This window comes from Mytilus trossulus, chromosome 2, assembly GCF_036588685.1.
Source record: "Mytilus trossulus isolate FHL-02 chromosome 2, PNRI_Mtr1.1.1.hap1, whole genome shotgun sequence".
NCBI lineage: Eukaryota > Metazoa > Mollusca > Bivalvia > Mytilida > Mytilidae > Mytilus > Mytilus trossulus.
Window position 1 is genome coordinate 73,562,075 of NC_086374.1, and position 13,748 is coordinate 73,575,822.

Sequence of the window (13,748 nt, forward strand, 5' to 3'; positions counted from 1 at the left end):
GTTTTTTACCCTTTTTAGCCCCTTATTCCTGCATGAATGGGACAATAACCCCCAAACACAATCCCAATCTTCCTTTTGTGATATGGAACCTTGTGGTACAATGTCAGATAGATAGATCCATACTCTGACATACAAGTTTTTGTCCAGAAACTACAAAAATGCTTGTTTTTGGCCCTTAATTCCAAAACTGTTGGCAGCATAACCCCAAAACTGAATCCAAACCTTTTACTTGTGGTATTACACATTGTGGAAGAATTTCAGAGCAATCGAAATACTTATACACAAGTTATTATCCTGAAAGTAGAAAAATGCTTGTTCCTATCCTTATTCCTAAACAGTTGGGACCGTCATCCCCAAAATCAATCCCAACCTCCCTTTTGCTGTATTGAACCTTCTTATCAAATGTCTTAGAGATCCATTCACGTGAACTTAACTTATTTTCCGGAAACCAATGTGTCTTCAGACGACACAGACAACGATGCAGACGACACAGACATCATACCATTAAATGATCCCGAAATTGTTTTTGGCGGTCATATAAAGATGAATATGGAGCTGAACTAAATTACATCCTGTCCCAAATTTGGGAATTGAAGCAATTTGAAACCTATCTGGCTATGGGAACCTAAAAAGTCTGTGTGATCAATGTCAAAATATGAGGTCTTAACCTTCCCTTCTAGTAAAACAGTATGTTCAGGTTAGGTTGGTTTCTTAAGGGGACATGCCAAATATACAAAAGTTTTTCAAGACACAAGAAGGAAGGACATTTAAAGAGTTACTCTGAGACACAGTTATCTACATCGATATATACCGGTACATTTCTCTCAATTTAGCAAATTTAAATTATATATTCCCGCCCAATTGATTATTTTTGTATAATTATTAATTAATGTATGCATGGTTTGTTTGAACTCAATTCTTCTTGGTCAAAATTTGATTATAGACGTCATATTCTAAAGCGACCATGTGAAATGACCTCACATGGAACTAGCACATCTTTATGTAGAATATTGAAAACAAAAGATAAAGCAATTAAAACTGGACATGATAGAGCAAAGAGTGCTGAACGTTGAGTTAAACATCAACACTCATGTTTTATACAATTTGAACAAAACTGACAACACTAACAACTGTATTAAATGCTATCAATGAAAAATAAAACAGTTTACCTCAAGGGTGATTCTTCCTTGTTTAAATAATATCACATTCCAATTAATAGAGTTGCTTAACTTTCCTTTAAATACTTATGTTTTTTAATTTAATATTTATGGCTATAACATTTCAATGTAAGGCCTTCTTCTTAAATGAAACCAATTTCCAAGTTCATCCACTAGAAACCTCTCAATGGAAAAATCACCATTCTATAACATGATATGTAGCTCTCTTTTTAACAGCAGTTATAACTCCTAATATAGGGGAATGTTTATACTTACAAAATCAATACTTATATCCTACTCAGAATAAATAAATGTCAAATATCAGAAATATACTTATTCATCTATATCATTTACTCTTTCTAGTATAAGAAATGGTTCAACAAACTTTATCCTACTTGTCATCCAAAAATTGTCCAAGAAGTAATAAAACTTATTTGTTGTTGTTTATTTTTATGAAAGTCACATGACATAAAACATGATTCATTCAACATCTGGCCTGTATCTACCTGTAGAGTATTACCTATATGTGATGCACATTTTATTTTATTGTTAATGATTTGTACTGCCAGAAGGTTGTGACTTTTGTTTGTTAACTCTCAATACTAATTAAACAACAAATATCCTTAAAACATGTACCAGTAATTACTTAAGATATACATTATGTCACCTGTTTGAACTTGTAGATTAAGGTAAATAGATAGGTGGTTAAAATAGTCATATGTTACCATTAGTTGTTTTATCTCTACAGTAAGTTTCTTAAAATACGACTTGTGACCTAAAGGGCAATAGTGTAACCTTTTATCTATAATTGTTTATAGAGTAAAACTTTTAGCAATGTATTTTGCAATTTTCATCTAGACTCTGGGAAGCTACCCATCTGCTTTATAGAAACTCATGTTTAGTATCAAAGAACAGTATGATAATATGTGATAAGAGTTTATCCCAAGTGTTTCACCCTGGAACCACTGAAACTGGCCATTATCTTTGTTTCGGTCCCTTTAAAGGAAATGCTTCATGCTTAATTTCAAATAATACTTTCTAATGTTGTAAGGTCAATCAGAATCAGCATGTATTGACAAGAAATGTAACAGACCTATTAACTAACTACTCAAACCCCATTAGGTAACTATCAATATGGGTATTGCATTTCAGAGAGTTAACAAAACTAGAATTTCTTTGATTTTCCTTTTCAATACAAATAACTCTGATTACGATGTCATTTCAAAAATGCACTGTATCAAAATAAAAGATCCAGCTTTGTAATATTTGTATTGATATATAATATAGTTGTATCAGGCTAGAGAAGATTAATTTTCAATACAGATTGCCTTTCTAATTAAGAGTTGGGTATGGAATTTATACCTTTATTCATTGATTTCAAAAGGTCGCAGGTGTCAAAATCTTCTGCACAATTATTTCTATATATTCATAATAATTCAGGACAAATATATAAAATCAAACCTTGTTACTGCTCTTTCTAGATTTCTTCCTAAATCTCATCATTTGCAAATAGTGCGCTTCTAACAAATTGTACAAAGAATTTCAAGATCCCAAAACCATATCTTAAACAATATAAGAGAAAATATACAATACTTCCTCTTGTAAACAACTTAAATTTCCTTGACACAGGTGAGTTTTTAATAAATGGTATTTTAATTCCCACCCACATGTAAATTGACAAGAGATAATGAACCCATCAACCACTTTACTGTTTAATGGGTATTTGAACTTGGAGTTAGATAGAAAGGTGTCCTATCTTATTATCGCTAGAAGGTTATGTGCAAGGCATTGTAAAATTTCCTCATGATAAAGGAAGCAATATGAAAAAAGCAATCAATACAAAGAGGATGTTATATTGGTTATTTCTTTCACTTATGTATTGGTATGTGGGACAATACAATATGAGCCCCATATATGATATTACGGAAGAGGTATCAAATATAGATTCCTTAAATTTCATCTATAATAGTATATTACTATTACTTTATATATATCACACCAACTACTCTTTACCATATGAAATCTTCAAGAAAAAGTTTCTATATAATTCAGAAGTGCTTCAATAATTTCAAAAGGCAAATGCATCTACATCTATGTGCAAATTCCAGAAATAATCTCTAACCATTCATCACACTGGAATTTGACCACATATTGAATCTCTTATTTTAAACAAGAGTGCACACACTGAAATGTCTCGCCTTCTTTACTAATCATTGATATTATGTTGATAGTGAAGTCCTAAGCATAAAGCTTTATTACAACTGTCACATAAACTTATCATTAACCAAGATAGATAAACAAAGACCAATGAACCATGAAAATGAGGTCAAGGTCAGATGAACCATGCCAGGCAGCCATGAACAGCTAACAATGCTTCCACACATTAAATATAGTTGACCTATTACTTATAGTAGAAGAAAAATAAGACCAAAACACAAAAACTTAACACTGTGCATTGAACCGTGAAATAAAGGTCATGGTCAAATAAAACGTGCGGGACTGACATATAGATCATAAAATATTACAATACACCAAATATAGTTGACCTTTGGCATATTATATTAGATAAAATGACCAAAACTCAAAAACTTAACTATAACCACTGAACCATGAAAATGAGGTCAAGGCCAAATGACATCTGCCCGCTAGACATATACACCTTACAATCATTCCATACAACAAATATAGTAGACCTATTGCATAAAGTATAAGAGAAACAGACCAAAACACGAAAACTTAACTATAACCACTGAACCATGAAAATGAGGTCAAGGTCAGATGACACCTGCCAGTTAGACATGTACACCTTACAGTCCTTCCATACGCCGAATATACTAGCCCTATTGCTTATAGTATCTGAGATATGGACTTGACCACCAAAACTTAACCTTGTTCACTGATCCATGAAATGAGGTCGAGGTCAAGTGAAATCTGTCTGACGGGTATGAGGACCTTGGAAGCTACGCACATACCATATATAATAATCCTATTACTTATAATAAGAGAGAATTCAACATTACAAAAAATCTGAACTTTTTTTTCAAGTGGTCACTGAACAATGAAAAAGAGGTCAAGTACATTGGACATGTGACTGACGGACACTTCGTAACATGAGGCATCTTTATACAACATATGAAGCATCCAGGTCTTCCAGCTTCTAAAATATAAAGCTTTTAAGAAGTAAGCTAACGCCGCCGCCGTAGCCGCCGCCGGATCACTATCCCTATGTCGAGCTTTCTGCAACAAAAGTTGCAGGCTTGACAAAAAAATAATATTAAGTTTGGACTGAAATTCTATCCTCAGTACTCATATTTAAATTGTGTTCTCCTTTGATTTAATATCATGTCAAAATGTTTGCATAAGAATTCCTCTGGTAATATATATATATGGGAAATTGTTACTATTAAACATGCAAAGTTATGCAGAATATTAGAAATTAGGAAAATAGGGTTACATATATTTATTTATAAACAGTTAAACTGCTTTCTTTTTTTGTCACTATTAAAGTATTTAGCACTGTAAAAATTACTTCACACCATCATGTCTAAAAAAGACTTAACTATCTGATAAAAAAGATAAGGTCAGTGTTCTCCGCAGGGCATTTTAATGTGGTAATGTGATGCTATAATCTTAAATGTGATGCTATATGATGTGGTTTTCTTATAGATTATGTTATGGATGTGATGCTATAACTTTTAGAAACAAGAAGGTATTTCACTTTCCCCCGTTTATCAGGATGCTAAATTAAATATCTGCGAAGAACACTGAAGGTAAAATAAAGAAGTCTAAAAAGGAAAAAATGTCAAGACCACATTATATACAGACATATGATATATGTAACATACCAGGGTGCTGATGATAAAATAATTAACTAATAACTGAATAATTCAATAATTACTAAATGGGTGACACGCAGAAATATTACGTCAGATTAACAGACATTATTCTGATGCTGTAATTGCATATTCAAATCTCCTACATGAGTCTATGTTTGGCAACAATGAAATAAATTGTAGCTCATTTCAGTATCCATAAAAGTCCCATAAAACCTGATTGGTTAGATATAAGGATTTCTCATCAAAAGACTTCTCAGTAATAGCTTTGTAGTTCCACAGATTAAGATGAAATATTTCTCCCTTTTGTTTCTATGGTTAGTTTTTCAACCTTACAGCAGCGGGGAATTGCAGGTTGATTTTCTAAAAACTGTTAAAAAGTGGTATATGGCACCAACATCAATCGTATGTCGGTTTGCAGGTCGGTGGGCAGTGATCCCATACAAGGATAGAGCTAAGATTCGATGTAACAGTTCCAGATGTCAATGTTATAAACCTATTCACAAGGTCAGTTTTACATTTTTTTCTCTCTCAAACTAAATTCCAATGCTTTTATTTAGTGTTTAGTTTTACATTATTTCATCATTTTCATTGACAACATTTAATTAATTGCTAAAAAAAAGAAGCAATACAGAGTTCCTCTTATTGTCCATGAAAATATTGATAAACAGCCTATATATCTTCTTAACCTTCTTCTCTTATATACATGTACAAAATATTGTAGTAGACATAAATGACCTTCTGATAAGGATTATAAAGTGATACTTAGAATGTTTATATCAGGATTAAAATTCTGTGAAGTGCACAAGAGACAATCACTCAAAAACAAACATGCTGTCATTGTCTCTAGCTGTAAGACTTAAAACCTTGATTTAAAACACAAACCTCAATAGTAACAGGGATAAAAGGGGATCATTTGAAAAACTTAAATCTTGAGTGAAATCTCAAACTACAACATAATCAGAAGGGTACAGGTGTTTTCGTTGAGGGAGAATTTTACATAAGTTTCAAAATTTTTACCCAAATTATCAACTAGGACTATGTGCTTTAGCATGCTCAGTAGTTTCATCCCTAAACATATTTAAGGGTTTAAGTTTTATTTCGACCCCACCATAGTTTACAGAAAATGTCATCTCTAAGATAAAGTGAGTTATCTTGATTATAATATGCTCCCAAAAAGTTACCTCGATATATATACAAGTTTTAATACACTAAAAATTTCTAAAATCTTTTTTTACTAATTCTAATGCAAGTATCTTTAAAAATATGTTATTGTCTTTCAAACATGACTTACAGCTTGTAATAATTAATCACATTGACAAAAAGTAACATGATTACACCTAATAACCTCAAATGATTGATGTCAAATATTGGTTTCAATCCAAGGTCATGCCAGTGTCAGGAGAAAGATGAAAGGACATTTGATTTACATAGAAAAAATATAAACATTACTTATTCAGGTTTTTTTCAGTCATTAAAATGTTTAAAACTGAAACAAATCAGATATTGTTTTTCTCTGTAGCAGTGTCTTTTCTAATTTAAAAAAGAAATGTTAATTTATTTTTATATGAGATCTAGAGCCCTAATAATTCTGGGCTTTAAAAAAAATTCCATATTTCTGTAGGGTTACCTAACTAAACAATCAGGATTGGCCTGTAACAATTTATTTTACAGCTGGTTTTTTTTTAGCAAAACTTTGTATAGAGACATCTTCAGGATTGATTTAAAGCATGAAAATACAGAGCAACATACTAACTTGGCAATAAGCCTTCAACACGGAGCCTTGGCTCACATTGAACAACAAGCTATAAAGGGCCCCAAAAGTACTAGTGTAAAACCATTCAAATAGAAAAACCAACGGTCTAATCTATATGAAAAACCGAGAAATGAGCAACACATGTAAATTCATAAACAAACGACAACTACTGTACATTTAATAATAGTTACAGTTATAATAATAGTAAAAATGTTTATGTCTGGAAGCTGTCAGACAGGATTGACACAAAATTGCCAATTTTTTTATATTTAAAACTGATGCAGTTTTCAAAAATTAAGATATTCTTTGTCCAAAAAGTATTACATGGCTCAGTCAAAATATATTTGAGAAATATGGATTTTTTCAATTTGCGTTTATTGTCTGAAAGAAATGCACCTTGCAATAAATGTGTTCTCCAGCCAAATTAGGTATTTCTTTACAGTTAAGAAAGTTATGGTCCTCCATCCTGTTGATACTTTTATTTTTGCATTGTACATGGACATGTTTAATACAAACTGTTTATTATAACTTTACATTAAATCTATTGGATGTGTACTGATTAGTATTTTAGTCTTGGAAAACACAATTTAGTCATTAGTTGTAATTGGCAGGTGACTCTTAGAATTGTTCAGATTTGCTTTGAACACCTCTCAGTTTTTAAAATAGCTCTTGGTTAAATTAATATACTTGAACACCTGCAAGAATATTGATTTATTCAAAAATTGGTTAAAACATGTAGTTTAATGCTGTACTAAACATTGTATAATTGTAGATATGATTACAAATAATTGGTTCATTGATATCTTATAAGAGGCATATGTAATACATCATGTCCTGATCAATGGAATGTTTGTATTCATTGGCAATTAGAATTAATTGCTGACTGTGCTAGACCCTTTATGGGTAGTAAAGGTCCTTAAACACCCAGTTATAGCAGAATTAATGGTTGAGAATTCGAAGCCACAAATCAACCAAATATGGTATCAATTGAATAAATAATTCATCATGAAATACCCTTGTAGCAAAAAATACTGAATATATTTTTTTTTTGTATTTTTCAGGCGTTCCTTCTATGAAGAAAGCTGAGGAGGTTTTAAAGGATGATATTTCCAGATTAAGGATTTGATAATAAGAAATAAACTGATTAGAAAAGTGGATATATTTTATTGAACAGATATTACCATTTTATAGACCCAAATCTTGTCTAAGCCTAATACTTATCAAATAAAGTGGACACATTTTTCACTTTCTGAGTTGATATACCTTTATTTTATAAAGTTCAACTTTTTTAAAAATAAAAACATCATTGTCTGTAAAAAAACAAGAAAATATTCATTAATTAACTTTGTTTAAGTTTTGAGTTTGATAGTTTCAATTTAGACGAGAATTTTCAATATAAAAAAGTCTTATTGTCTATTATGAACAGTCACAGACCCAGACAACATAAACTCAAAAGTAACACACTAAGTACAGAGAGGATTTAATCTGTTCATATAACCAGTCACAATCATTACCTTAATTTGTAACCTTGACATTAAAAATTGATAAAGCCAGAGATTCAAATTGAACCTTATTTTCAACTCACTTTCTAGCAACAGTGAACCAGATGCTCCGCAGGGCGTAGCTTTATACGACCGCAGAGGTTGAACCCTGAACGGTTGGGGCAAGTATGGACACAACATTCAAGCTGGATTCCACTCTAAATTTGGATTGTGATTAAATAGTTGACACAGCATAGGTTTCTGACACAGAATGAATGTATTCAAATGAACTTAAATTTTTTGTTTTCTCTTAGAGCAATTCACTATGCTGTTGAATATTAATCCTCTCAAAAAAATGTTTGAAGAAATTTTCTTTTTATTTATGAAATTTCAAATCAGAAAAATTGAACCCAATTTTTTATTCACATCCCCCTTTCCCTTATTCCAAAACTAATTTCAATTAAAATATTCTAATGGAGTTTACAACAATTACTACTCATTTAAATACATCATAAAATATTAAGATGTAAAAAAACTGCTTGTTATCACTGAATGGTAAAGATTATTTAAATTTACCAGTTGGTAGTAAAAAGTGAATATACATTGTATATTGTATATAACAAAGATTTAAGTTGATTCTGGACAAAGAAAGATAACTCCAATTAAAAAAAATTCTTGCAGATATTTCTTGCTTACTATACTGGACAAAGAAAGATAACTCTTAATTAAAAAAAAATTTGCTATTTCACAATATTGTGAAATTAGATATTTCTTGCCATTGCACAATACTGTGCAATTGAAAAGACTTGCTATTGCACAATACTTAATATAATAATTTTAGATCCTGATTTGGACCAACTTGAAAACTTGGCCCATAATCAAAAATCTAAGTACATGTTTAGATTCAGCATATCAAAGAGGCCCAAAAATTTAATTTTTGTTAAAATCAAACTTAGTTTAATTTTGGACCCTTTGCACTTTAATTTAGACCAATTTTAAAACTGGGCCAAAAATTAAGAATCTACATACACAGTTAGATTTGGCATATCAAAGAACCCCAATTATTCAATTTTTGATGAAATCAAACAATGTTTAATTTTGGACCTCAATTTGGGCCAACTTGAAAACTGGGCCAATAATCAAAAATCTAAGTACATTTTTAGATTCAGCATATCAAAGAACCCCAAGGTTTCAATTTTTGTTAAAATCAAACTAAGTTTAATTTTGGACCCTTTGGACCTTAATGTAGACCAATTTGAAAACGGGACCAAAAATTAAGAATCTACATACACAGTTAGATTCGGCATATCAAAGAACCCCAATTATTCAATTTTGATGAAATCAAACAAAGTTTAATTTTGGACCCTTTGGGCCCCTTTTTCCTTAACTGTTGGGACCAAAACTCCCAAAACCAATACCAACCTTCCTTTTATAGTCATAAACCTTATGTTTAAATTTCATAGATTTCTATTTACTTATACTAACGCTATGGTGCGAAAACCAAGAAAAATGCTTATTTGGGTCCCTTTTTGGCCCCTAATTCCTAAACTGTTAGGACCGAAACTCCCAAAATCAATACCAACCTTCCTTTTGTGGTCATAAACATTGTATTTAAATTTCATTGATTTCTATTCACTTTAACTAAAGTTATTGTGCGAAAACCAAGAATAATGCTTATTTGGGCCCTTTTTTGGCCCCTAATTCCTAAACTGTTGAAACCAAATCTCCCAAAATCAATCCCAACCTTTCTTTTGTGGTCATAAACCTTGTGTCAAAATTTCATAGATTTCTATTAACTTAAACTAAAGTTATAGTGCGAAAACCAAGAAAATGCTTATTTGGGCCCTTTTTGGCCCCTAATTCCTAAAATGTTGGGACCAAAACTCCCAAAATCAATACCAGCCTTCCTTTTATGGTCATAAACCTTGTGTTAAAATTTCATAGATTTCTATTCACTTTTACTAAAGTTAGAGTGCGAAAACTAAAAGTATTCGGACGACGACGACGACGACGACGCCAACGTGATAGCAATATACGACGAAAATTTTTTCAAAATTTGCGGTCGTATAAAAATAAAACAAGAGGCTCTCAAGAGCCTGAATCGCTCACCTTAATTCTTTTGGTTAAATCTCTCATCAATGATTATTTTGGCTTTTCAATTTATTTAAATGTTCTTTGGATTATCCTATTTTCTTCAAAAGCAAAAAAAAAAAAAATCATTTTCTCCCATGTTCTATTTTAGCCATAGGAGCTATGTTTCTTTACATACAAGGAAATAAAATATAAAATTAATACTAGATACTCTTAAACTCATTTAGCCTAAGTTTGGCTGAAATTGATACAGCAGTTTCAAAGGAAAAGATTTTTTAAAGTAAGTCAACATGATGAACAAATTGTGAAAAAAAGTCTTTAAAGGGCAATAACTCCTTAAGGAGTCAATTAACAATGACTTATTTGTAGATCTTACTTTGCTGAACATTATTGCTGTTTACAGTTTATCTCTGTCTATAATAATATTCAAGATAATAACCAAAAACAGCAAAATTTCCTTAAAATTACCAATTCAGGGGCAGCAACCCAACAACGGGTTGTCTGATTCATCTGAAAATTTCAGGGCAGATAGATCTTGACCTGATAAACAATATTACCACCTGTCAGGTTTGCTCTAAATGCTTTGGTTTTTGAGTTATAAGCCAAAAACTGCATTTGACCCCTATGTTCTAATTTTAGCAATGGCGACCATGTTTGTTGATAGATCAAAACTTCGGATACAATTTATAAACTAGATACCCTAAGATACATTCAGATAAAGTTTGGAAGTATTTAGCCCAGTAGTTTCAGAGGAGAAGATTATGAAATAGTTTACGACGACGACGGACGCCAAGTGATGGCATAAGCTCACTTGGCCCTTCGGGCCAGGCGAGCTAAAAAATAATAAAATCACCATTTATCCCTTGACAGATATGATTTAAATGAATCTCTGGATTATTAAACCTTTAACCTTGATAAGATGTATGACTGTCAATGAGACAAACTCTGTACCAGAGACCAAATGATATAGAAGTGAACAACTATCAACCTAAGACAATTAGCTAAACTATATAAAAGGCACAGAAATGACAATGTGATAGAATTCAAAAGAAGAAAACTTATGGTCTGATTGGTTCACAAAACAATAACTTAAACAAATATGATATACAGCAACAAACTAAAACCACCAAATTACAGGCTCCTGACTAGAAACTGCCACATAAAGAATGTGGCAGGATTAAACGTGTTTGTGGAATCTCAAATGTCCACTCACCTGGGACAGGGGTTTAACAGAGTACACCTATGTTCAAATTGATAGGCAATTGATTAGAAAGCCTACCTGTTTTAAGTTGATGTGAAAAAGTTCTTGATGAGGACGTTTTGTAAAATTCCAGAACCTTTCAGTCATTGGGAAGATCTTGGCTTTGGTTTCTATAGCAAATCTAACTGGTTCCTGGATTCCATGGATCACTAAATCTACAGCCACTGTCAGGAATACTCTGGTATCTATAATGGAAACCAGTTGTAGAAATTATGATCTATTTCACAAAACAGTACAAATAACAATACACAAGAAATTATGTATCAAGCTACAAATCCACCAAATGTCTTGTTAACAATTGTAAAGCATTCCAGAGGTGTTTCTATATAGATAGATATATAACACCCCTTTTTCACCCTATTCATTATGTTCATTTGTTTACGTTTATTCATAGATTAAAATTTAACAACTAATAGCAAAATATCACATATACATCAGTTGGCTAGTTTTTATCTTATAGAAGTGGCAAAATTGCTATGAGAACATATAGGCAGTAAATGAGGTATAGCTTATAATATGTTTAATGTGTTCTTTTCATATAAATATCTGTCAATATGTTTAATGTGTTCTTTTCATATAAATATCAGTCAATATGTTTAATGTGTACTTTTCATATAAATATCAGTCAATATGTTTAATGTGTTCTTTGCATATAAATATCAGTCTAGTTACAATAGTTCTTATTGGGCCAACTATTTGTTTTACAAGGCTTCCATGCAAAATATTTCTTTTTGTTTTGTTTAGTATTGTTTTTTTTTCTTTTTCATCTATCAATCAAGCAAGAGGAGCAAAAAAGATACAGATGTTAATTTCATTATTGATAGCAAATAGCAACAATGACTTATGATGGGTTTTAGTATATCAATAGTCTCTATTCTAGCATAAGTAAATTATACCTTTAGGTGTCTCTGTATTAAGTACCAGGAAACATTCTTCTGTTGGATCCCAACTCCCTGATACCAAGTAATTCTTACCATCCGTATATCCCATGGATTTCTGAAAATGAAAATGGGAGATTTAGTATACATTTTTTCCAGATCATACATTTATGTAAATGTCAAATTTTATACTTTTTGGCAAACATTTATCACACATTTATTCTATGTCTTGACATGGATCAAACTATTTGTAGTAAAAATGTGTAAAACAAAACATCTAAACTTTATCATCAACATATTATCTCAAATATCTATCTTGCAAACAAATTGAATGACTCAGTAAAAACGCAGGAGACTCATTTTCAGTTTTAATAAAGCTTAATGTAGATTTGAATATTTAACACAAAATTTCAACTTTAACAGATTTTTTCTTTTACTTTCAAATTTTTCTAGTTCTTTGTTCTTCAACATAGTTTTTCATAATATATTTAAGATATGTTTATTCAAGTCATCTGAGATTTTGAACCAACTGTGTTCAACACATAAGAATTTAAAATTTATTGAATGAACAAATTTTACCAGGGACTGAAAAACTTTTTTCACTTGTCAGAGTTTTAATAACAAGGAGGTTCACTTTCATCTGTATATGAAAATTATAAAATAGATTAAATATAATAGTATGACATTACCATTTCAATCAGTTGCATGTCAGCATGTTTAACGTTTCTTCCAGGAGATATCAACAAACCAAAACACCTGTAAATAAACAAATAAACATTAACATTTCTCACAGGAGATATTAAATAACCAAAACACCTGTAAATAAACAATGTTTATATAAGTACCTGATTCCATACTAACTTATAATTAAACCATTTCTCTTTTTCTCTCAAGATCATACATAGGTACTGAGGTTATAGATTTTTGTTGATTTTGTGCTAGAAGGATGTTTATATAGATAATAATAGTGCATTGACTTGACATATCAACGATATAAGGATGAGGCTTAGAAACAGGGAAATGCGAGGCTGTAAAAAAAGTTTTACTTTAAAACAAAGTATAAGTAAACAGAAATCTATGAAATTTTAATATAAGGTCTATGACCACAAAACAAAGGTTGGGATTGATTTTGGGAGTTTAAGTCACAACAGCAGGGTTTTCCCTGGGTCAATTATTTTTTCGCCACCGCTTTCGCCAAAACAATATAGTTTTCACCACATTATTATTTTTTTCGCCAAGAAACATACATATATTTTTCTTTGAAATTTAATTTTTTTTAACCCCCCCCCCC

General features: G+C 31.1%; 1 protein-coding gene and 1 long non-coding RNA gene across 7 annotated transcripts in view; one reads left to right on the top strand and one right to left on the bottom strand.

Moving 5' to 3' along the window:
* Nucleotides 1-13,748, bottom strand: part of LOC134707976 (rab GTPase-activating protein 1-like) — a 66,850-nt gene that overhangs the window by 33,226 nt on the left and 19,876 nt on the right. For all 6 annotated transcript variants that reach the window (XM_063568179.1, XM_063568177.1, XM_063568178.1 and 3 more), the window contains 3 exons: nt 13,147-13,213; nt 12,476-12,575; nt 11,598-11,764 (listed from right to left, as the gene is read on the bottom strand). In XM_063568179.1, the coding sequence (XP_063424249.1) occupies nt 11,598-11,764; nt 12,476-12,575; nt 13,147-13,213 (334 nt within the window). The remainder of the gene's footprint in view (nt 1-11,597; nt 11,765-12,475; nt 12,576-13,146; nt 13,214-13,748) is intronic.
* LOC134707978 (uncharacterized) lies at nt 5,187-7,901 on the top strand. The gene is made up of 2 exons (XR_010105789.1): nt 5,187-5,497; nt 7,808-7,901. It is a non-coding gene; the product is annotated as an uncharacterized LOC134707978 (long non-coding RNA).